This window comes from Amblyomma mixtum, chromosome 3 (assembly GCF_055824585.1).
Source record: "Amblyomma mixtum isolate Tamu chromosome 3, ASM5582458v1, whole genome shotgun sequence".
NCBI lineage: Eukaryota > Metazoa > Arthropoda > Arachnida > Ixodida > Ixodidae > Amblyomma > Amblyomma mixtum.
The window spans coordinates 152071323-152097142 of NC_143014.1; the positions used below are offsets into that span (position 1 = coordinate 152071323).

Genomic DNA, 25820 nt, shown 5'->3' on the forward strand with positions numbered 1-25820 from the left:
GATATGCGAAGCTGAAGAGATTACCGCGCATGCGGGAACACTTTATTTGCAGAGCCATCGCTATATGTGCTCATTCATGTGCAAGCAAACATTTTGACTTAGAAGTTACATTCAGCCAGAGCAATGCCTACTCCCGTAATATCTTAGAATGTCATGAAATATTGAGGAAAATAGATGTGTGTGTAAATGATGGCAGATTTTTTTCACGTTTCATGACCATGCACACAAAAGCAACCGCTGTGGCAAATGCTATTTCAAGGCCGGAATGCGAAGACAATGCAAGCATGCTGCTGCTGTATGCTTTTTTGTAAACAAGCATGAGGAACCGTCCTGAGCAAGAGGCTGAAGCGTTCGTCAGATCTGGTAAAATGTAGAGTTCCGGACCCTTCCAATTAGGGTTTTTTCATAACCACGCTAATGAAAATCTGGTCGTAAATGTTTATCAGGTAGACGAGCACCATTTTGAAAATATTTATGGTCTTTCTTCTAATTTGTGAATACGGATCGACACTAACGTCATATTATGTTCCCCGCTTTGTAAACCAGGTCAAAAAGAATTCGCGATGTAAAACCTGCTTCCCACATAACCTTGCTGAATTATCCCGAAGTCCTTGATGGTTTTGCTGAGAGGGCTTCGAAATCTGCTGAAAAATAGCTCTTAGACAAAATGTTTTCACCAATGTCATCCACAGACCACCCAGCCAAAGGACTTCATACCGGTTTCCAATAAATTTCACCAGAAGCTCTCGGCCCCTCGTGTTCACGGAACTATGCTGAGTAGTAGTAGTAAGTGGCTTTTATTGTAAATGAAAAAGAAGGTAAAAGGATTCTTGCCAGCGCCGGCATCTGCTATCATGTCTAGAAGCACCTGAGCTGGGGCTGGGGGATGAAAATGGAAAGCGAGATGACAGTGAAGGGGAAAACAAAGGGTAGAGAGAGAGGGAAAACCTTCCCTCCTGCTTGTATTTCCATTACGCGAGGCGATACAGCCAGTGGGAAGGACCGCGAAAGTTGCCGGCGACCTGACACGTGAGGCGCGCACTTCGGGAGAGGGCGACCGCGCTCTCTCTCTCTCACACACACATACACTACGCTCGCCCGCTCCGCAAGCTCCCCTCTCACTCGCATACACCAAGCTGCCCCGCACGCCCGCAGCACAATTTTCTCCATTCTTGACCGGAGCGGAATTCCAGCCACGACTAACAATGAGGGACACCACCGCTTTTGAGCACCCGCGAGCAGATTGGCACTTGCGCTGGCACGTGGCAAGTGCCAGCGGTGCGAGCAGCAAGCCCACCATAGCAGACTTCCATATTTATGCAACTCACCTACTCCTATCTAGACACTACACGCGCAATCGTGCAGCGCCATGCGCAGCAAATGTCGCTGTACTATTGTGGAGCAGCTCTTCCGGAAACCGCCATTTACAAGAGCTAGTTTTGAATCATAATACCCTGTAGCCGAGACTGACAACTGATTGCATTCCTAACGATTTCGGTATCCGTGGTTTGCACACCGCTGAGGGAAAGTACTGGTATTTCATGCAGTGCAAACAATGGCAAGAGATGCTGGCATTGTTTTTGCTGCATTGCGCGCATGCATATCACCAGCTACGCTCCCATATACCTTTCAAGAATGTTATCCGTGCATTCTTTTTTTCTTGCAGTGTGTGATTGACATACAATTTTGGGGGCATGCTTTGCCACTACAATGCTAGTGAAATCGCACTGTCCACACATGCACTTCGCCACTGGTAGAGGCAGAAGCAGAAGGCTTCATTCACTTCCATTGATGTGCATTTTCAAAAGACAAACGCATGTTCCTTATAAAAACAGGACCATTTTATTGCAACATCTGCTAAGCACGTTCAGATGCCTTGCACAACTCCCCCACACATCATGGTGGCAGCCTGCAAGCAAACAAGACCATACCAATGTCATATGTGAGTCTATTTTCAGGAAGTGACAGGAAATGTCAGTGCTCAAAAGTGGGTATTAGCTTGTTCTTTACTGCTCAACCATTGCAGTTACTTTCCATTGACTTAGTGTTTCAGTAACACACAAACACATATGCTTACCTCCCGTCATACAAAAATGTGAGGGCAGTAACGGAAAAGGAAAGAAAATATGTGCATAAACATAGCAAGTGGACTGAAAAGTCCTTACATACATCTAAGTAATTTGCTGCCACTGTAACAATGAGAGCAGATATGTTAGGATAAAAGCCTGCTGAGCACGATAGAAACATATTCTGCTTACGCCATACAGGGTGATACAAAGCTGCTGGAACAATGATACACTGCTTGTTTTGATGTCACCAGCAGTTCACGAAGAAAAAGCTTACCAGCAGAAGGCTGTATCCATTACACACAAGCAGAAAAATGTGAGCTGTGAGGTTGAATATCCCTTGAAAGTGTATATTGATACTGTGCTTCCAAGGAAAGTGAACGCCACAAGCGGGCTAGTAGCAAAAGAAAAGACGCAGCTATAGAACAGAAGAAAGGAGCAGGCATAAGAAGTACAGCATGTCCAACTAAGCTATACTTGGGAAAAAGAAACAACTCAACAGTGCCGTTGCAACGGACATATAAAAGCCCCACATTTTTGAAAATATAAAGCGGAAAGAAATGAAAACACACTGTTTCATGTTTCATATAGCAGGGATCTCAACGGTTACATTTGGAAATCAATTACAAGCATATTTAGAGTGCATTCATCCACAAATGTGCTTCAGCGCCTTTTCAGCTAAGGAAAACACCCAACTCAAGGAGGGCTGTGTAGCTTTCAAGCATTTGTATGAAACAAGTGATAAGTTTATAGCAAAAATACCCTCTATAATGATTTTACCTCACATATACTCACCTACGAGGCCATAACAGGAGGGCGGAAAGAAAAACTATATTGTTGCAAAAGAGCAAACGACTAGGCGCCTTACGAAATGTCACAGTGCCGTGACACTGGTAATCTTGCACACGCGTTCATGAAAAACCGCACTCGATAACACACACTACGAGGTAGCTCACGCACGCGACACAGGTACAGTTGGGACTTCAATGCAGATTCTAATAACAAAATTGCGGTCCGAATGGCTCACCTGCGTTTGGCCCTGACATCAGCCATGCGCGTACGAAGCTTTGTCATCGTCGACCTTTTGCGCTGAAGGTATCGCCGCCGATTCCCCATTTGACACTTTTACACACAAAAAAACTGGCAAGATAACGTGATAAAAAACGGCGCTGCACATAAATACAAAAGCACAGTAAAAAAAAACACCAACAAGCAAATCAGCACGATACGCCGATGACAGCCTGCGGAGCAGCCGAAGAAGCGACCGAAAGGCAGGACAGGCTTCAGCGTAGTCAGTCGTCCGTACCGGTACAGAGTACCGGGGCGAGAGTTGCGGGCGTCACACACACAGGGGAGGCGCTGCGCACACGTTTCAGTAAACCCCAATAGTTACTGTCTCGTACGTCTTGCTTCAAAATGTTTGACAGCGCCACTGTCGTTGACCGGCGGAACTCCATTGTTGAGTCAAAACGCCCGCGAGATTCAAATGCAGCAGCCCCGTCGACCAACAAACGGGGCGAGTGCGAGCTAACATGAGTCGTTTATCATACCCAAATTTACATCACTGGTAGTTTAAGACCAGCGACTTCAGTTCCTGTCAAAAAAGCCTGGAATATAACAGTGATCTTTCGCGCTGGATGTATTTTGCGGAGGTTACGGCGCACCAAAAAATAGCGCAATTGAATGGCGCAGTAATACCGTTCTGTTTGCAATAGCGAAATTCGGCCTTGAGCAGATCCTTGAATATTTCCTAAATATTTCGCGTGCAAAATTTGTTCCCTATACGACGTTTACTTGCTTCTAAAACTCAGATCAAAAAAGCGCAGTTTCTAGGTTACGACCAACTTTGAACAATGAAAACTAAAAAATTATGACATGTAGCTCAATGAAATTTTCAAGAATTAACAACATGGATACTATCTACAATCCTGCTAAATATGTTTGTGATTTATGAACTGGACTAGGAGTTATTAATGCGCCATTCTTTTAAATTTCACACTTTTTTATGGCACCAGTTCTAAATAACCACCCAATATAACTCAATAAATTGCCTGTAAGGTCCTCGAGTCACACTTAATCTAAAAGCTGCAGAAGCAGTTTTCTTTTCGGAGCAGTAGTTTTCGTCAACAGCAAATCCAACGCAGGCAAGTCGAGCAAAAATATCGTTTTATGCCCCTCGCTCTTTTGCTCACTGCTATCATACTAACGTGAATAGCTTTTAGCGACACATACCATCGCAAAGAAGATACAATTATCTTTACAATGCGCTCAATATCATTTCTCTAGCGCAAACGGATGAGCCACACCGCTCACACAAACATGACGAAAAACGGCTGCTGACCGCCGCTAGCGTGGTACCGCCGCCTTAAGGGAACACAGCGGCGCCTATGGACGACTTCCATGCGACCCTCCTCAAGAAAATGTGGCCAAAACAAGGAGAGGCTCTGCGAGGGGCCTTCAGTGAGACCCTCCACTCAGGTGATGTGCCCAAGGACTGGCAAGTAGGTCAAATGTTTTTTTTTTTTTGTACAAAGGAACTGGCGACCGAAGCGACAGTGCATTCTACAGGCCAATCACAGTGACCCCAGGGCTCTACAGGGTTTTTGCCCAATTCCTACATCTACTTGAGTAAAACCCGTTTTTGGGCAAGTTGGTAACATTCTTGATCCATATGGCAGCGAAGAAGAACACACACACGGAGCAGAAACACGCAAAAAAAAAAAACACGGATGAACGCTGCAATCTTCCTTGTTATTTTGCGTGTTTCTTCTCCGTGTGTGTGTTCTTCTTCGCTGCAATATGGATCAATTCCTACATCGTCGAATTCAAGCTTGGACGGAACTGTCGGTAATATTGAATGAACTAGAGAACGGCTTTCGCACAGGGCGTGCGTTGACTGGAAGACAATCTGTTTGTGTTGGTGCATTGCGTGGAAATAGCAGAGAAACAAGGACGACCACTATGGGCAGCTTTTCTCGGCATAGAGAAGGCTTACGATGGAGTTAACCATGCCACGCTTTAGCAGAAACTGGTCGAAATAGGCCTACCCACGGCAGTAGTAGACTGGCCCAGGGCGTTATAAACGGCGGCGTCAGTGGTGGTGGAGTGGCAGGGCCTTCATTCAGAGCCGATAGCAATAGAACGCGGTCGGAAGCAGGGATGCCCTCTGTTCCCGCTTCTGTTCATGCTGATAATAAGCGACCTGGAGTGCGACCTGGAGACATGCGGAGCAGATTTCGATCTGTCACGTATGGTTGAAGGTGAGGTCCAGTTCCAAAAGCTCCCTGCGCTGCTGTACACCGACGTTATAGGGCTGGTGGCGGACTCGAAGGAAGGATTGCAAAGGTCCCAGACGTGTGCAGCCTGCGAACCGGACATATGGAACTCCGGTTCAGCGCCCGAAAGAGTGCTGTAATGACCTGGGGACCCTCTGAGACACAAGACGATGGGAAATCACTTACAGTGCAGGACAAGGTGATCCCATCAGTGTCTTCGTATCGCTACCTTGGCGTGCAGCTCACCACGAGCGGAGACAACCTCGTCGTGCATGAAAAGCGGATATGGGAGAGGGCGCTGAGAGGCCAACGGGTACATAGGGCACGTGCGTTGTTGGCTTTCAGCCGCATGGAAGTGGTTTGAGGCCTGTGGAAGGCGGTAATGGTACTTGGACTCACTTTTGGCAATGGTTACTATGTCTGTCGTCTTCAACCCGGGAGTTCTTAGAGCGGCGGGCAACGGGAGGTGGGCGGACAAGCGCTAGGCGCCCACCGATCGACACTCAACGAGGCTGTACAGGGTGACGTTGGGCGGTCTGCGTTCGAGGCCCGATAGGCGGTGGCGAAGCTGGGCTTTGAAATCCGGTCCTGGGCCCTTGGTCAAGAGCGCTGGGTGAAGCGGATACAACGCTACCTCCCCTACGCTACGCTGCCTGGTATACTCGGGACTGTCCACAAGATGGAAGAAAAGAGTCTGTGGTTTAGCGACCATTTTTGAGGTGCCCCTGCCGGCTTTGTGCGACATAAAGGGAACAAGTTTGAGCAGAGGTCAGCTGAGAAAGCGAGTGTCAGCGGCCGAGACGCAGCGTTGGAGGACGACCGCGGTGAAGAAGCCAGCCCTCCGCCCGTATTACGCTGTGAAGAGATCAAGCAGGAGCAATTTTACGAGAACTCCGTAAGAAGATCGCCGCGTCGGCGGAAGCTACTGGAGTCCTGGACTGAAAGGAGTCTCCGGTCGTGTTTTATATCCTGTACGTATGTTAATTTGTAAATAGAATACTTGTATATAGTTCCTCCCCCCGCTAACCTTTCTGGCTGTCCCCTCACCTCTTTCATTCTCCAACCTGCCTGCTCTCCAAGGGCGTCCGCAGAACTTTTTCCAGGGGGGGGGATCCGATTTCCGGGGATGGAGGAGGCGGTAGGTTTGTAATTGTTTTCTACTAGGGCATAAATAATATCCATAACTCCAAGGGGGGGGGGGGGGCAACCACTCCCCCTTGCCCCCCCTTCCGGACACCCATGCTGCTCTCCCTTTATTCCCGCTGCCCCAGCTCAAGTGCTTCCGCAACGATGGCAGATGCCGGGGCTAACAAAAATCTTTTCCTTCCTTTTTATTATTATTTTTGAATAAATCACTACTACTGCTACTACGCGTAAGGCTAAATGGAGGAAGACGATCCTCGTGTCACGTGACTTTTAATGACGTCATTCCAAAATGGCGTTTGTTTAGGTACATTTCTGGGTACTTTTTGTTGCAAAATTAGGTAAAAATGGCGTCGCAAAATTTTGAAACGTCCCTAGCCATAGTTTCTAGGTCGCTGGCGTCTCCACGGTTGCCACGGTGACCATCGTTGTCATCGCCAACGCCACGGTGGTTTGTTGACATGGCTGCGATGGCTGTTTACCGCGCGGTGCATTGACGTGTGGAGTAAGTGCTGCCGTGAAAGTCATCAAAGGTTGGTGCAATGACGAGTAATATTGACCGCGCTAACGTCCGGACTTGTACCCCAGTGCCCTAGTGTTGTCTTTATTATGCAAGTTTGCAGTGCGACCTGTTCCAGCCGTGGTATGATATCGGAAGCCCCTAGAGACGTTTAGCAAGGCGGTGCTTGACTGAATTTGAGGTCACTTCAGTTCTCTTCGGCACCTTTCGGTATTGTATCTCGTGTTTGAACATTGCCTCCTCTAGAAGGAGGCAATGGTTTGAAGCATTGGATGAGTGTCGAAAATTATGTTTCCTTGTGTTGCGCGTAACTGATTCTGACCTCTACGTACTGATAGGATGAGCTCGTATGCATAAAAATGGTGGGTACTGCGAGCCATTTGGCAGTTGCGGTACATATATGCTATGTTCCTGGAGTCCTGCATGTGTGCCCACCGGCGACAAGCTATGCTAAAAAAAAAAATTAAAATGCGGAAGGAAGGCGGAATGGACGTATACACGCTAGCCTTTGAAAGGACAACACATCTTCCGTCATAATGTTTGATATGCCTGCAGTGTCTACCCACCAACTAGCCAAGCTGTAATGGATTACTTCGCGTTGACACCCATGTTGTGCAAAGCACACGGTAGGCCACAGCTGCTTTGTACGACGCCGTAGCGTTGCCCACGGAGAGACTTAATTCACGCAACTCGACGCATCGTGCCACATGAACTGTACGCCGCTTTCTTCGCTGATAGGCGTTTAGCAAATGGCGTAGTATGGTCACACCACCGAACCTTTGAATATCTAGAAAGCCGCTTTTCTTTTATCTATTTGGTGAAGTGTTTATATTCATTAAGTAGAACGTGTGGTTCTTGGTGTATTTCTTGTAACGTTCAGCATTGGAATAAAGCCAGACAAGGCCGAAACTTGTTTTGCTTGCTCTGTCATTTCTGTAATGGTTTGTGATGAAGTGGGAGGCTTGACTTAGGCTTTCAGCATCTGCGTAGCCAGAGTGGCCCTTGGGTTTGTTTGGGAACGATGTTGGGTTATTGCAGGGTAAGTAAAACACAACACAGAGAGAAACGTAAACACTCCGGATGATCAGTTTCTTGCACTTTCTGTGTGTTACATTTTCTGAGCTTCAATTTCTAGACGCCGTGAATGCATTCCAAATTTCACAGCTGTTTTTTCTGCTGCAGCAGTTAGTAAAAACACAGACTGATAGGCAAGTTGGTATGACATAATAAGGCAAAAACAGCACACCTGCATAAGGAAGATGCAGCGTGTTGTCTCATCTTCCTTCATCCTTGTGCAGGGTGCACTGTTTTAGCCTTATTAGTAAAAGTATGTTGTACAGGGACGTTGGATGCCATGCATGCCGTAATGCGCTGCATTAACATTTGTAGCTAGAAGGGTTTCTTTTTGACATTAGCATTGTATAAGTGAATATAATTTGTGCGCATACATGAATAGCATGCTGGCTTGGCCTTATGTAGGCCACTGCATCATTACGAAGTGTATGAGGTGTCACATTAATTGCGCGCCTGCTTTTACTGCACGTTGCCAGTTTTGAGGGGAAAATCTGTTTTGTGTGGAGTCAGCAGTGACTAGGCAAGCGACCTTTAAATGCAAATAAGCTTGCTCCATAGATGGCAGCTCTGTGGGGCAATGGACACACACACAAAAAAAGAGTAGCCATGACCTTTCAATATAAAGTTAAGAAGCAGCATAAACCAAACATCAACACGCCATGCATGTGACATGCTTCTCTGCATACAGTGAAGAGCTTAAAAATGCATGAAATGTAAACATGGCTTGTCTGCTTATATTTGGTTGTTCCTTTTAGAGGGAAGCATTTTGACAAATTTTTCTCTGGTTTATGGCAAACGTCTAAAGGAGTGTGGGATTTCAGTAAGGAAACATTTACAGTTGGCCACATAAGTTTGAAGTATTCAAATTAGAAGGTCTGAAAAAGCTCTGTGCCTTTTCTTTCTAGCTGCATTCTAATTTTCATTCTTCGCTTGCCATGCTGCTGAATGGGTGGGTCTGCTGGTTCCTGAATTACTGTTTTTGTATATGTGCACAGTCAGAACATATGTATATCACGAGTATGAGGCAACATATTTAAAAGCTCAATGTGAAAAGAGCTTGTGGATACATTTTTGAAGGTTGGCAGCTCAGTTCGCTGATATGTTTAGGTGCTTTTTATATTGTCAAGGCCCAGTAGGTATTAAAGGAGTAGAGACAACAAAATTTTAGTTGTTTCTTTTGGTTAGAATGATGCGCAGTACTTTAGAAAGACTAGACAGCTGCATGGATTGTGACAAGAGGCAATATATTTATAATTGCATTTTTTCTCTCGCACTGCTTTAGCTTAAACAACCGAACGACGACTGTGATGTCAGGGATGTGTTCAGGTCATGTGAGGCATACAAAGACAGCAGTATTGTTGCAGCTTTGTTCACTGTTATTTGCATCAACTCGTACACAAACCTGTCTAAGAGTTGGAGTCACATAAAGTGAACAGGCAGCGATTATATCTCTTTTTGCATGCCTCATGTGACCTGAACATGTATCTGACTTCAGAGCAGTCATTCGGCTGTTAAAAACCGAAACCAGATGACACGAGAAAAAAAATTAAATTGTAAATTATTTAGCTGACAAAGTTAAAATCCACATGGTGGCTTGTGTATAGCATTGCCTAGTGCATCAGCGTAAAGAGAAATGTGCATCCAAAAATTTGGTTTCTCTACTCCATTAAAGATGTAGCCCATGACATGTTTGTGGCAGACCTTTGAGTTCATCATTCTTTTATGAGTTGTGAAACTGGCTCACTAGAGTGTAGCATATCAGGAGTCAGAGTGTTACTGGAGTACTCTGACCTCATGGTGATTAAAATAGAAGAAAACTAGTTGAGTCCACAAAGAATGAGGTGCTCCTTTCAGAAGCAGAGCTGCTGTGAAGAATGTTCTATGAAAAGACAGCCATCAGCTCTTTGCTACATTTCAGGTTATTATTTTCTTGAAGACCTAGTAATGGGTATTACAGAAATGATAAGAGGTATGTTACAGAAATAATTGGTACCTGCATATTAGCACGACAAGGGGTGACTAATAGAATTTTTGTAGGGGTCTATAGAATTTTGCCTCCATCGAAATGCGACCGCCACAGCCGGGATCAAACCCACGTCTTTCAGGTCAGCAGCCAAGCACCATAACCTCTGAGGCACTGCGGCGGCCAGTGATTTTCTATTACTGGCCCTCGGTACGGTGGGTTCACGGTTTTGCGGTAGAAATGTTATTGGTGTATGCCTGTTGTGCATATATTGGCTGAATATTTTTGTTCAAATTAGTGCAAAATTTGTGAGTTCTTTTTTCTCTTAGAATCCACAATTCATACTGTGGCAGCTGTTACACTTGTATGACACCTTGATAAAACTAGCCAAAAATTATCAGGTCGGCCTGTGGTGGAACCGCGACGGGGACTATGTGAAGTGGACTATGGACAATCACTTCACCAGCAGCCTATGCGAGTACCTCGCCGAAACTGGTCTCCACTCCTTCTTCTAACTTTCTGTAACCTACATTCCACTCCCCCTTTTCTCAACTTATGCCTCACGGCAGACTACTCGAATAAAAAAAAAAAAAGTGTGTAGCAAACCAAGAAGGGCATGGGACAATAATAGTAATTTAGATGGAGTGGGGAAGTTGTCTATCGTTAATTTTTAGATTGCAGATACAGTAAAAGTAGACGATACCTAGGCAACATGTAAGACATAAAGCAGAGACCTGGACTTTTGGTTGCTTATAATGTGGTTAGCCATTGCCCCGCCGCAATAGCTGAGTGGTTAGGGTGCCCGCTGCTGTTCCCAAGGACGGGTTCGATCCCAGTTGCGGCAGCTGCCTATCAGTGGAGGCGAAATGCTAGGCGCCTGTGTACTGAGTGACATCAGTGCTCGATAAAGAGCCCCATGTGGTCAAAATTAATCCGTAGCGCTGCACTATGGCGTTCCTCATAACCCATGTTGCCTTCGGACGTTAAACCCCATATTCTATACCATACCATAACTTTGACGTGTTCTGTGTGCTTTACCATTTAAGCTGCAGTAATTGCTGAGCACTTGTTGAGTTTTCATGAGTATTTTTATGTGCAAATGCACAATGTGTGACGGGGTGCATATCGACAATTATGTACGCATGGCACTCATGCTAAGACTGACGTGCATGTGAATATTTGTGTCCATCGTGTAAATAAACGGAAGTTGCATAAATAGTGAACTAAATGTAGTGTCAAAATGTCTGTGAAGAAAAAATTCTCATGTTTGCATGTGCTGTTGAGTCATTTTGATTGTAATGGCAAGCGTGGTTACGTTCAAGATTGCAGCAATATCTCGGCACATTATGATTTTGAATGGTAAAATTTTGTCTGTCTTGCATCCGTTGCAGTTTCAAGTAAGGTGGACGCACACAGTTTCAGCATTGCTGCCAACATGATTTGTGTGAATGGCTTTATTGTACACTGTTGGGAGTAAGGCTTCTAGTCCATCCGAAGTGCTCTGATGAAAAATACCTTTTATAATGGTACTTGTGGTTTCATGTCATTAAAACTACACTCAAATAATAAATAATGTGAGTTTGAGCTGCATAAGTGAAAGTTATGTGACCGCTTTGTTCATGACAGTACATTTGGTTCGGTTCAATCCGCTACAATGATAGAAGACCGTTCTGCTTTGAAACAGCAAATTGACATGCATTCAATTAATAAGCTTGGGATGAGCAACACGAGAGAATGCGTACATATTGTTGACGATGCAATGTTGACCCTTAAGTGCCCCTGTTACGTTTTCAGTTTTGTTGCCTTAATTTTCTTATGGTCGCACTGAGCTACCCGATTTAGAAAACTGCCAAAAAATAGTCGCACGTCCTAGCTTTAGTCAAAACCAAGGAGAAGAAAACATGCATATTTATATTTTCGTTTTATTTTTATGAATCAATTTTATTGGCGTTTCCTTTGAATGAGTGTGTTGATTTTCGTCAACTGCATAAATGACTTTCTTATTTATGTTGCAATTTTTAACGTTTAATGCTTTTTTTTTCTAGTTTATTGCTGGTTTCGGCTATTTATATTTACTTTTCTTTGAGGGAACGCGCGATGATGATGATGCTAGCGCTCTTACAGCGCCCCCTACAGTCAGTTAGCAAATAAGAAAAAAAAAACAACATGGCGGTTGTTTACGTACGTTCGAATCGCGGTCGGCGGCTGTTGCGAGTGAAGTATTCGTCGGTGTCTCGTCTTTGTGGCGTGTGTAGTTCTTTAAATTTGCCCCTTTTTTGTTTGTGACCAGTAGACCGCCTATGGAATGCGTGTTTACCTCCCATGCGTCCCTAAAGGTGAGTGAGCAGGACGCAAGCCCGCGCCGTCCAGTACTGGCGTCCCTGATCTGGGTGTTTCCAGTTCATTCTGGAAAATATCTGTGCATATAACTCTTGTTATAATCATCACGATGCAGTGCGTGGGCTGTGATATGTCGTCACATTGACTTTCTCGTGATGCAAGGGTTGGAGAACATTGCAGCATGTCGTTTCCAGCCCGCCTTCGATCCTTCAAGACTGATCTGGACACCGAATAGTGACAGTACCAGTTGACGACTGTTGTGGGTGCGAGGTGGCGTAGATCTGCTAGATCACAGAGAGAAGCAATTGCCGGCAGAATAATCGCAAGACTAACCCACCTGTGGCTCGCAACCACCTCAGTGGACTGAAAAATGCTCGGGACAGAGCGAAGCAATAAAGCTGCACGGTGCGAACGCTATAGATACGTTGCTTACGTCTCATGTAGTACCTATCTGAATTAAATGTTCTGGAATGCACTGGCAGTGTGTACTTCTGCTCTTGGGGCCGAGTCGTCCTTCATGGCGCAGAAAGAGTGCTCTGAACGCATGTGCATACGCTGGGCGGCGCACCTTAAAAATAAAATTGTTTCCATGTTCACTGCATGTTTTCAAAGGCACATGAGTTCTAAGGTAATCATCTGAGTTCTCGTTCTGCTGGTATAGTCATATTTGGTCTTTGCAATCAATGACTCTGTGCCCACATACTGTCAAAAAGCAAGATTTGTCAGATCTTTCTGAGCCAGAGATGATGTGCTGGCATGCATAAATTGATATATAGCATCGTAATAGTGTGACACTGAACACTTTATTAAGATGTAATAGCAAGTAATTTCGATGTTTGTGTAAGCCAGTGTATTTGCCTTCATTGAAAAAGATATTCAAGAAAGTGTTTTGGTGTTCGTATGAGGCGGGACAGAACTTGTCTATACAAAGTATGTGATAGCCAAGTGCTCAGGGCCAAATGTCACCTATCACTGCCTCTCGCTGGGGCAGGTGGCTCTCTGGAATTCTTTACTTCAGCATACTGCAAAACTAAAATATGTGAAGAGCTGTGCTCAAATTTCGCTTTACCGACTGTAGTTATTGGCTGTTGATTTTTTTTTTGCACGTGGTTTACTGCTGATACAATAACACACATGGCTCAGTCCGTGCATTGTACTGCGTGCTACTTACTGCATGCAATGCTTCAAAAGCAAGGGTTCGGGCAAGTTGTTTGTTCTAGTTAAGGTTGGTCGCTGTACAGAAAGGGACGACACGGGAGCCAGACACACAGCACTGACTGTCGAGATTTCTGTCAGTGCTGTGTGTCCAGTTCTCATGTTCATGCTGTCTTTATTTCTTTGCAATGTGACCAACCTTAGCTTCAAAAGCAGTCTTCGCACTATGTATAGGGAGGGTGCACAGAGAGGGCCTGGTAATAAGCGTGTTCATTTTGTGCTCGTGTCTGTGTACAGCACCTGGTGCTAACTGCTCGCTATACTGCACATTTCAATTTAGGTGCCAAATATACTTCCTTGTGATGCAGTGTGTGCACACCAGGGAATGATCTCGCATTTTGCATGGTACAGCGAGCACTCTTTTCCTTAACATGTAACAAACTGTAGCTGTCTTTCAAAAATATCATTTTAGTGCATCAGCATCAGAACCCCCCATGTTGGAATAATCTGTCGGTCTGAAGCCTCAGGTGACAGAGTGGAGGGAGTGAAATCCACCTTCACGAAATTGCAGGGAAGAGGGAAGAAGAGAGGGCGGGAGGAGGCGGTTGGCAAGCGGTTGCAAATCTGAGTCGAAGGGTGGAGTGGATGTGTCACTGATGGATGGGATTTCATCGGGTGAGTGGAGTGGGGGTGTCACGTAGTGATTGATGGTACCCATTCGTACAGTCTGACCCTGTCAGCGGCTGCTCGGTCCGGCAGGAACATAATGCTAACTTTGGCTTATGGGGTTTAACGTCCCAAAGCGACTCGGGCTATGAGGGGCGCCACAGTGGAGGGATCCAGTAATTTCGACAAACAGTGGCCCTTAACGTGCTCCGACATCGCACAGCATCTGGGCCTGTTGTGTGTCACCATCGGAATACAACTGCCGCAGGCGGGGTCATACCAGCGTCTAATGGAATTTGTTTAATTTTGTCGTTACACTCACAGTAAGATTAGTCTTTCCCAAGTACAAGTTGTATTTAATGTCAGAGTCCAAGGAAGGGCAGCTTTCCAAAGCCACAGCTGGGCTTGTACAGCGTAATTAAGCAGCATTAACATCCTTTAGAATCAATTAACGTGTTTGTACTATGATTACACAATGGACACAGTATTTATCAAGGCAAACAATGGCAGCGTATATATGCCTGTAAATGTTTAAATCAAGAATAGTATCTGCTAGCTTATTAAAAATATATCATTTATAAAATGACCGTCCAACTTCTCAGAAGTACCAAATCTGTGGAGAAATACAAATTGAAGATTGCCAATATGCCTAGGAAAATACATTTTGACTGTCAAAAAAGGATTAGGAGCACTTTATTATTAACTACGTGAGGATTGTGGAAAGATGGGTCGGGTCACACCCAATAGTGCAAAACATGAACCCTTGGAAAAGATGCGAAGTTGTGGCGCCTATGCACTCATATGCTGTGCATAATGGGCTGCCTTGCATTACCATAACCTGTCCAGGTAGACTGCCACAAGTCAATAAAAATCTCCGATATATACAACCGCAGTTTTCAGTTAGGTAGACATTTTATTTGTGACATTCTTAATCTAGCTGGCAGGCTATCACCAGCCCGAGGTGAATGTGACGTGCAGGATGAAACGGGTGCCATATGTGGATACTGGAGTAAATGTGATGTGATGAGCCTTGGGAGCATTCCTCTTCACATGGCGCCAGGCAGTCTTGCGGCCACATAATACAGCTGACAGTGCTTCATTCTGTAACCTGTAATACTGCAGTTACTTGCATCATGGATGCAGTTTCTTGTGGGAAAAAATTAGAATGGTAAGTTTGGTGCATTTATTACATGGTGTAAAACATGGTGTGGTCAGTTGAACTTTCCCCAGATTTTGATGATTGATGTAGGGAAAGCATTTATTATGCAAATGCATCCATTATTTAAGTAAATATGGTGTACAAAAACCTGGAATGGAAACAGAAATCAGCCTCTGCAGGATTGAAACAAATTCCTAACAACTTTGGCGCAGCACCATACCCATGACTGCCAAGCCACATTTTAGCCCCTAGCCTTTCACTCTACACTGTCCTTAATCTGTTCATTCCCAATGGGCCAGACATGAGGCCGTATGGCACTCGGGTATCCGTATCTGCCTATATGGACATGCCACGTTGTCTACTACACAGCTTTTTAAACACTTGTAGCAACAGTGTCAGTTTTCTCAGAAGCATGAAACTTTGTTACGATTAGTTTTATGACACACCCAGCACATTAACAGGCATTCTAGCCAAATTATAATTTCGTTGCAGTTGGGCTTTGAAGCATTTTTCATTAATGAGTAAAAAGGAAATGACATTTACTGGGCACTATATGTTTCATCTAAGCTGCCTTCTCGACAAATAGGGGCATTTTAGAATTTCTAGGCAACAAAGTTGGCACAGTGTTCCCATCACACAACAGAAGGCTCATTGCTTGGAAGGCTGGTGGAGAGACACTGTGTGAGAGCCAAGCAAGTTCATTTATGAAGTGCTTTATCATGTGAGAGAAGGCTATTCACGGCTGTTTCTACCATGGCAATATAAGTTCGTGTCACAAATTGCACCAGCAATGTTCTGAAAAATGAGTAATACTGTTTTTCTGTTGCAGCAGTATTCTCTTTGCAAAATAAGATGAATAGTAGTTTTGAGCTGCAGCTTTCAGTGTGCAAGATGACAGCTACGGCTTAGCCTTTTTTCAAGAATACTTTTTCTCATATGCATTGCAGAACTGTAGAACCACATATTGTCAACTGTCCTAAAAGGCAAGGTGTGTTGCTGGGCGAGTTGGTTGGGGTACATCTTGAGAAAAACAGCACTTGCAGACAAAGGAAACGAGAAGGACACACAACTGCGCTGTTTTTTTTTTGTGTGTCCTTCTTGTTCTGGTCCTTTGTCTGCAAGCGCTGTTTTTCTCAAGATGTCCTAAAAGGGCGGTGCACTGTGACAGCACGACGCAACAAAGAGGAATGCAGCATGGAGCGACACTTCATACTAATTTTATTGAAGAGCGCATGCCTCTATGAGTGCATCACATGCAGACAAAATGAAATCGAGCAGGGATGACGAAGAAATAAAATTATAGTGAATGCAAGGCAGGTATGAACAAGAAAATGAGTGCACTAATTTCCCAAAGATGAAAAATGTTTGCCAATTGTCAGAAGTTCTCTGTTGAGCAGTGCCAGAGAGGGCGTACTCACACAAGCAGATTCTGAGTAGGGAATGAGGGGCCTGAAATATCTCAATTTCTTAATTGTCGGGTTTAACATTCGGGAGCGGCACATGGGCTATGAGGGACACCATAATGGAGGTCTCTGGATTAATTTACACCACCTGGGGCCCTTTAATGCACGCTGACTTTGCACAGCACATGGCCATCTTTGTATTTTGCCTCCACTGAAATGTGGCCGCTATGGCCGGATCAAACCCACAGCCTTCGTGTAAGCAGTCTAAGAACGCCAGAGCCACTGAGGCGCCATGGCGGGATGAGTTCTCCCTTCCTAGGAGGAAAGTTTCGGGAAAAAGGAATGACTAGAAAAGAGATACCAGAGGCCTGTAGTGTACCGTCAATGGTGCTGCTTGATATGGGATATGATGGCGCACCTTTCTCATGACCATGTGGGCTTCAAGAAAATTAGCAAATGACACTCCTCTTCCCTGCTGTGTCTTGAGCTTGCTATGCTAAAGCACTTAGTCAGAATAGCCTGCCAACTAGCTCATAACATAATCCTAATCCCTCACCTGAAATCTGCCATCTTCAGCTGGCAGGGCCTACAAACGCCAGCACAGTCAAATGCTACTTTCTGGCTGCTCTGCATCTGGCACGAGTGTAGCTCCATTATAGCAACAGCATGCATGTGCTTGCACATGTGCACATGCGTTGCATGGTCAACACGTACTTGTGTACATGTTGTGGCAAGCCTCGCACTGCTCACAATGAAGCTCACAGCCACTGCACGATTTGCTAGTTCTTTCCACTGTGTGCTTGAAGTTCACCAAACTTTGTGACTTTACATGCCACTGGCCATCTCCCACTCTCTCAGTACTGGACTTAGAAAGCTCAATCCCCACTTTATGCTTCCTAAATAGGGCAGATTTGCGGTGGTCTGCTCCTCCTTTGACACCTGTTGTAAAGTTTTTCGGATGTGAAATTGAAGAGTACTTTGATTAATGTATCCAATCACCCATTTACCTTGCCACCAAAGTGAGAGTACTTCAGTGCCTTGACTCCAAGTGATTATTTGTTGTTAATCCAATGTACTGCCGATAGCAGTAAGCCCACTGACATGCCCTCTTTGCGTATGTTTTCTCAAAATTTCTGACAAAGCCAAAGGCAATTAAGCTGATGCTCTTTGGAGTGGATACCAAGAAGTGCAGGGAGCAACTGTTGAGACTCAGCCTCATCTGTCTGCTTCATCAGTGTGTGCAGCATGTCCCTTGTTGTACTCCTGCAGTCCTTGTTTGTGACTGTATTCAGGTGCGTGCTCCAGTTGTGTAGCACCTGCCAGCTGCAAAGCAGTCGACTCTTCAAGGGACCCATCACCTGCTCCCATGCACTGCCATAAACAGGGGCATCATCAGACATAAATGCCTGACATGGTATTGTGTTTTTTTCTTTGATGGCCTCGAAAAACCTCACCACAGTGCCCGTGTTCACCCTTTTTGAAATCAAGTAGGCACACGGGATACCAAAGGCATCTTGAGAAATTGTGAGCAGGGTTGTCAGTTGGAGTTAGTACTTATTTATGCCATGGGTGGAGTCAGTGCACAGTTTCGCTGCCCCCAATTCATAAAGGAGCTCTCGTTGTGGGAACGTCATTAATGCTAGCTCAAAGTCACCATCATGACTGTTGGGGTCACCCTTCTTCCTGTAATACAACAGTGGCGACTCATTTTTTGCCCTCATTTCTTCGACCCATAATTCAACACTCTTAAAATCGTCTGGATCTCTCTGCTCTGTTTTTCCAATCCTAAACTTATCTGCAATGTTACGGAGGTCCTTAGTGGTCACAAGTTGCATCCGTGGGCTTGATCCACTTGTACCTGCTCGGATGTTGTGCACAATGGTTTTTTCTGGCACTCCTTCTGCTAACCGGCCTGAAAATGGTACAGAAAAAAACTGTTAACATCTCTGGTTCATCTGCCTACAGCCATGTAATAAAGTGACAAATACTTCTGGTCGGATTCCTTCGTCTTCCACTTTGTTCCTTTTCACAGGTGACACACAGTTCATCTTACTTTCATTTCACTTTTGTGGCACTGCAAAGCACACAACAAAATGGTTGTTTCAAAGCCAGATGGACTTTATTTTTATGAGCTTGAGTGTTTAAACTTGCATACTGCAATGCAAAACAGGGAAGTTATATACAGCGTGTTATAAATGCGGAATATAACAGCACTGAAAATGTGGACAAGAAAAGAATAAGGACATGTGCTTCTCATCCTGTCCCATTTCATTCTGCATATTCAAAAAATGCACCGATTCGCCTGACAGCAACCTTTAAAGGAGTAGAGACACCAAATTTTTGAACGCGAACTTTGTTTCTTTGGACTTGTGCACAAGACAATAGTGTGCACGAGTCACAATGTAGAATTCACTTACGCCAGGTGAATAATTTCTAAGTGAATATTTTTCTCATGCTGTTTCAGTTTCAACACCTGAATGACTGCTGCTAAGTCAGAGACAATTGGAGGGCATGCCAGTCATACATAAACTGAAATATAAATGCTGCTTGTTCATTTTTTTTTTTTGCGATTTCAACTCTTGTGCAGGCTTGTGTTTTATGTTAGTGCTTTTGAGGAAAGGAAATGGTGCAGTAACTGCCTCAACCATGCCATGAAGGAAAGAAGGAGTGAAAGAAGCAAGAGAGAAAGGTGCTGTAGTGGAGGGCTCTGTAATAATTTCGACCGCCTGGGGATCTTTGGGCACTGACACTGCGCAGCACATGGGCACCTCTTGCCTCCATCGAAACTCAGCTGCCGCAGCCGGGTTCTAACCCGGGTACTCCAGCTTAGTAGCTGAACACTCAAACCACAGCCGTTCCTGCGAGCGTTACTGATGAAGTGCCAAAACAGCCAAATAATTCTAATTAATGAAAGTTCACTGCAGACGATCTGTCTTATGAGAAAAAACATGGCCCTTATACAACCATTAGACTGGTGGCATTGCTTTGATCAGCAACAAAATGCCTACGCTTTTGACAGGCAGCCAAAAAAAGAGGCTAGCATCGAGTGCAACTGTCAGTCATTCAAGACACGTTTCATAGAGCTCAAGCCGACTTCTTACGGATGAAGTTCAACGTCAGCCGATTGAGCGACAGACCTAGGATAGTCAATGAAACCAGGAGAAAAACAAAAGAACAGACATTGGAGTAGTTCAGTGCTAGACGACATTCCTAATTATGTTCAGTTCGAAAGACTGGACCCCTTCCACAAAGCATCTCTAAACTAAACGGCATGAAGTTCGTACAGACTGTGCTGTGCATGCAATGTGCCGTGGATCAATTGTTTTTCACCCTTCGATGCGACCAAGTAGGCTCAAGTGAATTGCACTACAGTCAGATACAACTCGAGAACGAAGTGGCAGATGGCCCTTAAAGAAGACCCCCCCAGTCAATGGCGTCAGCTGATTTTCATCAGTTGACCCAATTAAAGCCATAACTAATCCCCTTTCATCTGCCACCCTCCTGCAGTGCTACCCTCTAGGATTAACCATGACATCATGAGAATCGGTCGACGCCATTGGATGGCAGGCTTCCTGTGAGGGGCATTGGCCACTGGGTTCTTAAGCTGTGCCCTACTATAACTTCTTCCGCCCCCTCGTTTTGTGGGACATGCCTTCTCCCACTTTACAATAGGCATTTTCGTGTTGTCCCACCTCTTTTGTGCCATAGATGCATCGCAGAAGAATAAAAATCATTGAAATGATCACTCGAGTTAATGAGCAATATCTTCCCCCTAAAATACATTTCTATTGCACTTTCGTCTCCCATTTATGAAAGGTTGGTGGAGTGTAGCTTCTAAACGTTTTCACATTCCGGTACAGTCAACACAGCATGCACAAATGCTTTGTACAAGAGGAGTGGCTAACCTGCAAGCCCTCTGGCATCATCCTGGGACAGCCTTTGGTGGCAGGCCTCATTGAAGTGTCCGTAGTGTTTCTTTTGAAACACTACATATACCTTGCCCTCTTTCTCCATGACCTCTAGAGTAGCAAAGCAGTGTTTGCTGATTTTGCAGCTTCCTTGCCCCTTTTTCTGCCTTTGGCGCTGTTCTATAGGAAGCTCTTCGTACGAGCCGGAATGGTGGCAGTGCAGGTAGCGTTTAAAAACCCTTGGTGCACATTCCTTTTTTCCTGTTGAAGCTATAAAATGGCAGCAAGTTTTGCTTTCTTCTCCGTCTTTCCAGGTGCAAAATCCTGAAACAGAAAAATTGTAAACATAACTAAGCACTCCACATAGTATTAGTTAATTATTAGTGTGAAAGCACAATTCCGAACGGTAAACCCCGAGCAAGATCCTGCGATGTGTATGTGGGTTTGTGCCAAGAGCATAGCAACGGCGACATAGCAACCACAGCCTCACAGCAGCATTGCAACATAGTTATGACACGATGCCAACATATGATGTTAAGTCCATGACCACTCATGACTAAAAAGAAATTTTTAAAAATTGAGGCGTGAACAAAGGTGGGCTCCATTTTGATAAAAACGTGTACACAATGATAGCACATGAATAACGGCATAAGGCATCCTTAGAAAGCCAAGAGTAAAGTAACAAGACAAGGCAATGTTCATGAAATTCTGCTTTTGCACGTTTATAAAATTTCGGCAAAACTTCTCTGTCAATTTTTTGTGTATCACACTACTTTCATTTTTTGAAAAGCAAGGCCAAATTAAAGTTTGTACTTTTTACATACACTAATGAAAAATGCATGTGCTATGGAGTGGGCACATATGCAGTACTCTCGCACTACTACTGGCGCTCTGCCTCTGCCAAGTGCGCATGACAATCACAGATTTAGCTTCAAATTTTTAGCCTTTTGCCTGCAGTGCAAAACTGCATTTCCCAGCTTTTTTATTGTTAAAAATTTATCAGTCATTCGCTTACTGTTTTTTCCTGCTATAGCACATGGGGAACAATTTTTGGAGAAAATTATTAAGTTCAGGTTAAGTTATTACACGGACTGTTACATGGAAGTATTTCAATTTTACTACACCCTGCAAAAACTCATTCCTGCACAGCAACCTTTTACATGGCCCTGTCCTTTGACCACAAATTCAGGTCAGCGCTGTTGACTTCTAAAGGCAGAACAATGCTGGGCATTCTTCCTACACACTTCTGCATGTTGCGATTGCCATGGCTTCAGCGCTGCTAAGCCAGTGCATGCCGCGACAGTGTTGTGTGTCCTGTCGAGACATTGCAGATGCCTGCAACAAAGCATAAGCAAGGCCTGTAGCAGCGAGTCTGCTGCAAGGACCAGTTTTTTTCCTGCAGTGGCCACTTTAAATATGAAAGAGAGTGCACTGCTTGTCACTTTGCTTATGGAGGAGCTAGGACACCAAAAAAAAATTCTGCAGACACACATAAGACTGCTTACCAGCGAGAATGCCAAAGCATTAAAGTGCACAGTCATGCTATGTTGCAGAATGACGAGTCATGAGTGCAAGGCATGACTACGCAACTTTGTACAAACTCTGCACACCTTATGTTACTAGTAAAGTGCTGAGTCATGCTACACTTCAGAATGATTAGGAGTCAAAACTATGACTACCTAAACTTTGTACAAACTATACACCTTACAATACAAATAAGTGCAAAATGACTATGACAAGTCATGGCTTTCACAGGTTACGTTACGTTTCACATTTCACTCGAATGCCCGCAAAGGCTACCTCTGCAGATCTGTCGCACTAGACCAAGCCCATTGAAATCTTCATGGTTCCTTTTAAAAACGTGCATGTCATCGCTAAGTTTTTGTGCACAAAACCACGTGCAAGTTTCCCCAGGTGAGTGTAAGCCCGTAAATAAAAAAAAAGAACGCGCTTTGTGTTTACAAACTTAAAATGCGCGCACTCGAAAAGTCAATAAACTGCAACTTTTCAATCGGTAATCTAAGCGCGCGACTGCATCCCGCTTTGGCCCTTTATTGCTTTAATCACAGCGTGCGTGCATGCAGACTTCGTTTCTTACCTTTATTAGAGTCGAAGACTAGATTCTCCACCTCTTCCTCGAAGTCGTGGTGCCGTCGCAGGTCACGAAGGGCGACAAAATGCTTCGGACGTAAGTCGCACAAGAATGGCCGTGCCTTACTACATGTTGTTGTGACTGGGAGAAGGATGCATGGGCCTGCCTACTGGCTGGAGCCGAGCCACCACCGCTGCCGCGTGCATATAGAGGAGAGATCAGAGGAAAGAGAAAAAGAAAAGACGCGTCGCAGCAACAACCGCGTCCTTCCCCATGAATATCCTTGATGGGTGTTTTTAAATTACTAGTATTGAAGAACGCCTTGTCGCAAACCGCTGAAGCAACGCCATCGCACGTGTCCGTCTCCATGCTCAAGGCAAAAAAATAAAAAAAACAAGCGAGCAAGAAATGCACCTTGGGATACCTTGGGATATTGAGCAAGGATTTTCAAGAAGAGTTGAGATTTTCCCTGTCGGTTGAAGCGCAGTGTTCCCCAAAAGTCCCCACAGAGTGACGTAGAGTAGAGCAGTGACGTCTGTTCTCGGTTGGCCAATCGCAACGAGGATCACCTTCCTCTGAATACGCCCTCCGCTGCTACTACTGCTACTTTTACATAATGAATGTTTGTTCCCTCTCTCACACTGCTTTTTGAAGCGCGCGCTGGGGTGCTACGAACAAAGCTTTGGCGGGCGAAAGGCATCGGGCGCAACGCAGACGGAACAGACGTGACGTGTGTGGTGTGCCAGCAAGAAGAGACTGCAGAACACGAAGTTCAGACCTGTCCGGTGCTCCAGCCACTGATTGATTGTAAAACATTTTATTCGCCGGAAAGAGCTTGGTAAGAGGTCGCTCCAGCCACAGCATCCGATTGAAATGCATTTTGAGCAGGCCCTTGGTTTCCCGCTACTTCCGCCATTAGATGGCGATTTGGCTGCCACTGATACGGCGGATATCGGAGGGACAGATACCATGGCTGGTGCGGTGGAAATAACAAAGCGTCGGGTGATATTGTGGACAGAAATCTCTATAAAAACTAGGAAGACTGCAATGGCTCCTACAAAATAGGCTAGGACACTTGTGGAGGTTTTTTTTTTTTTTTCTTAAGAACCGTCCGATACAAAGGAAAGCTACATATCCAAATCCAAAATCCAAAAGGCATCGCGTTGTGGCGTGGGTAGCGTGGTTGAGCTGTTTGTGGCGTGCACGTGTTGGTGTTTGTCTAGCTACTCTTTGGGCGGTGTTTGCGTGCCTTTAGTAGTGTTGCCCTGCGTGCAGTCTTTCTGCGTATTTTCCCTCCCAAGTACGACGCATCGCCAAGAGATAAAATGCTTTTGATGTACTATCTGGACGAGAGTGGCAACCGTGTCTACACATTGAAGAACGTCTCCCCAGACGGAAAGCCGACTGTGTCGGCGCATCCTTCGCGATTCTCGCCTGCCGATCCTTACTCGAAGTACAGAATTCTGATCAAGCGTCGTTTCAGCCTTCTGCCGACGCAACAGCCAAGGCAAGCCTGCTGAACATCCAGGGCGAAAAGGTGTGCGGTGACCGGGTCAAGAGCCGAAAACGTCTGTTATTTCAGCGCGGGACAGCACTAGTTTGTCGTCATGGCTGGCCTCGAAGAAGTCGGTATTCCGGGTCGGGAGTTCCTTCGTGAAGCTTTAACCAATTGTTCGGATCCACTGCGCGCAATCGAAGAGTTTCAAGAAGAAAATGGGATTTTGTTGCCATCTCTGCGGCCTATGCTGCCGCTACTTGACTTGCACGGCGTCTGTCGTCTTGAGTTCCATACTTCAGTTCTGGAAGAGCTCAAAGAACGGCTTCTACAGCAGATTGATGGTCTGGGCAAGCAGGAAGGCCGTGAGAGGGATAAAAAGCTCAAGGAGATGCTGCAAAAAAGCTTTCCAGTCATCAAGGTGCGGGTTCAGCATGGTTGATTTGTGAGGTTGCGCCCACGTGTACGAAGCCTGGTTTCTTTCTTATGAATAAAGAGATAAGAGAGGTCTAGACCTTTCCAATAAGCCCTCCTTTGGCGCCGCCATATTCCTCGCATGATTCTTGTGTGCACCCGGCTCTAGCACGGTGGAAGCGGTAGCGCTACGGCTCTAGGTAGCGCGAGCTCTCTCAACTAGTTCGCAACAGTTCGAAGAGCAGGTGTTCTCACACCTGCATGTACACAGTGAAAAACTCTGCAGCAGGGCGGGAATATATAGTATAGCCTGTTGTACAGTATAGCTAGCAGTAATGTGTAGCAGTAAGGTATACGGCAGTAAACGTGAGTGTATGCTGCTTAGTGCATGCAGGGCAGGCTGATGAGTGGCCTGCACGGTGTGGTAGCTTGTCCAAAGAGTGTTTACACTTCCTGTAGCTGTTCACATGTCTGCAGCACGTCATGGTAACAAAAGTATTACAAGGGAAGGCTTGTGTGCTTGCTCCAGTAAGTGAAATGAATAAATATTGAATGTAGGTTGCTTTCAGAGAAGAGCATGCATGCCACCCTGTGCAATGCCGTGGAAGCAACTGTAGTTTTTTTTAGTGAACGTATTGAACATTGTGCACAGTATTAAAGAACAACACCATGCTGCACAGGAAGTGAAGGCTGACAAACTGGATGCCTGCTAATGTGTAGCCAAGAAACATGCTGTCACACATACGGTGTCTTTCGTGTATTTAGTAGGGCAGTGAGCAGGACTTTCATATGCTCATGTTATTAGCAGCAGCTGGGGAGTGCTGGCACCAATGACTGTTGCAGACAGCTGGTGGGTGGCAGCAGGAAGCATATACACGGACGATAAAAATAAATGCAAACGACGTGGTGCCTACTTGCTCTGCTATTCCAATTTCTTTTAATCGCACTTGTGCCTGGATGGTAACAAAAGGACACTAGAGTCATCCATGATAGTATCATTGATGACTAGTGTCTTTCTGTTACCGCCCAGGTACAAACGATGAAAAGAAATTGTAAGAGTGGTACATGCTGCGCTGTTTACATTACTTTTTATAGCGGCAGTACAGGTGTATCAGAAGTTCCCAGAACAGAGGGTCTGCTTTTGAGC

At 45.1% G+C, this 25820-nt stretch overlaps 2 protein-coding genes and 2 long non-coding RNA genes across 11 annotated transcripts in view; 2 read left to right on the forward strand and 2 right to left on the reverse strand.

Annotated features, from left to right (window-relative positions):
- Positions 1-1819: 1819 nt before the first annotated feature.
- LOC149352380 (uncharacterized) lies at positions 1820-4432 on the reverse strand. Its single transcript, XR_016290783.1, has 2 exons — positions 3094-4432; positions 1820-1909 (listed from the first exon to the last, which is right to left on the reverse strand). It is a non-coding gene; the product is annotated as an uncharacterized LOC149352380 (long non-coding RNA).
- Positions 4433-6718: 2286 nt separating this feature from the next.
- LOC149352381 (negative elongation factor B-like) overlaps positions 6719-25820 on the forward strand; it is a 54968-nt gene continuing 35866 nt past the window's right edge. For 2 of the 4 annotated variants that reach the window (XM_089581538.1, XM_089581539.1), the window contains exon 1: positions 24372-24680. In XM_089581538.1, coding sequence (XP_089437664.1) covers positions 24372-24680 — 309 coding nt within the window. Of the gene's footprint in view, positions 7018-11772; positions 12378-24371; positions 24681-25820 lie in introns of those variants that run through there. The other 2 variants (XM_089581541.1, XM_089581540.1) reach the window with 2 other exon arrangements.
- Positions 15096-23364, reverse strand: LOC149352382 (uncharacterized). 5 transcript variants are annotated; one of them, XR_016290787.1, is made up of 4 exons: positions 22771-23364; positions 20670-20996; positions 18753-18838; positions 15096-18676 (listed from the first exon to the last, which is right to left on the reverse strand). It is a non-coding gene; the product is annotated as an uncharacterized LOC149352382 (long non-coding RNA). The 5 variants fall into 5 exon arrangements; XR_016290788.1 differs by lacking the exon at positions 18753-18838; XR_016290785.1 differs by having other exon boundaries at positions 15096-18838.
- LOC149352383 (H/ACA ribonucleoprotein complex subunit 3-like) lies at positions 23925-24284 on the forward strand. The gene has a single exon (XM_089581542.1). The coding sequence runs from the start codon at positions 24090-24092 to the stop codon at positions 24282-24284; it is 195 nt and encodes a 64-aa protein (XP_089437668.1). The 5' UTR covers positions 23925-24089.

Coding starts and splice junctions, on each gene's coding strand:
- LOC149352383 (XM_089581542.1), top strand. CDS start 24,090: ATGCTTTTGATGTACTATCTGGACGAGAGTGGCAACCGTGTCTACACA.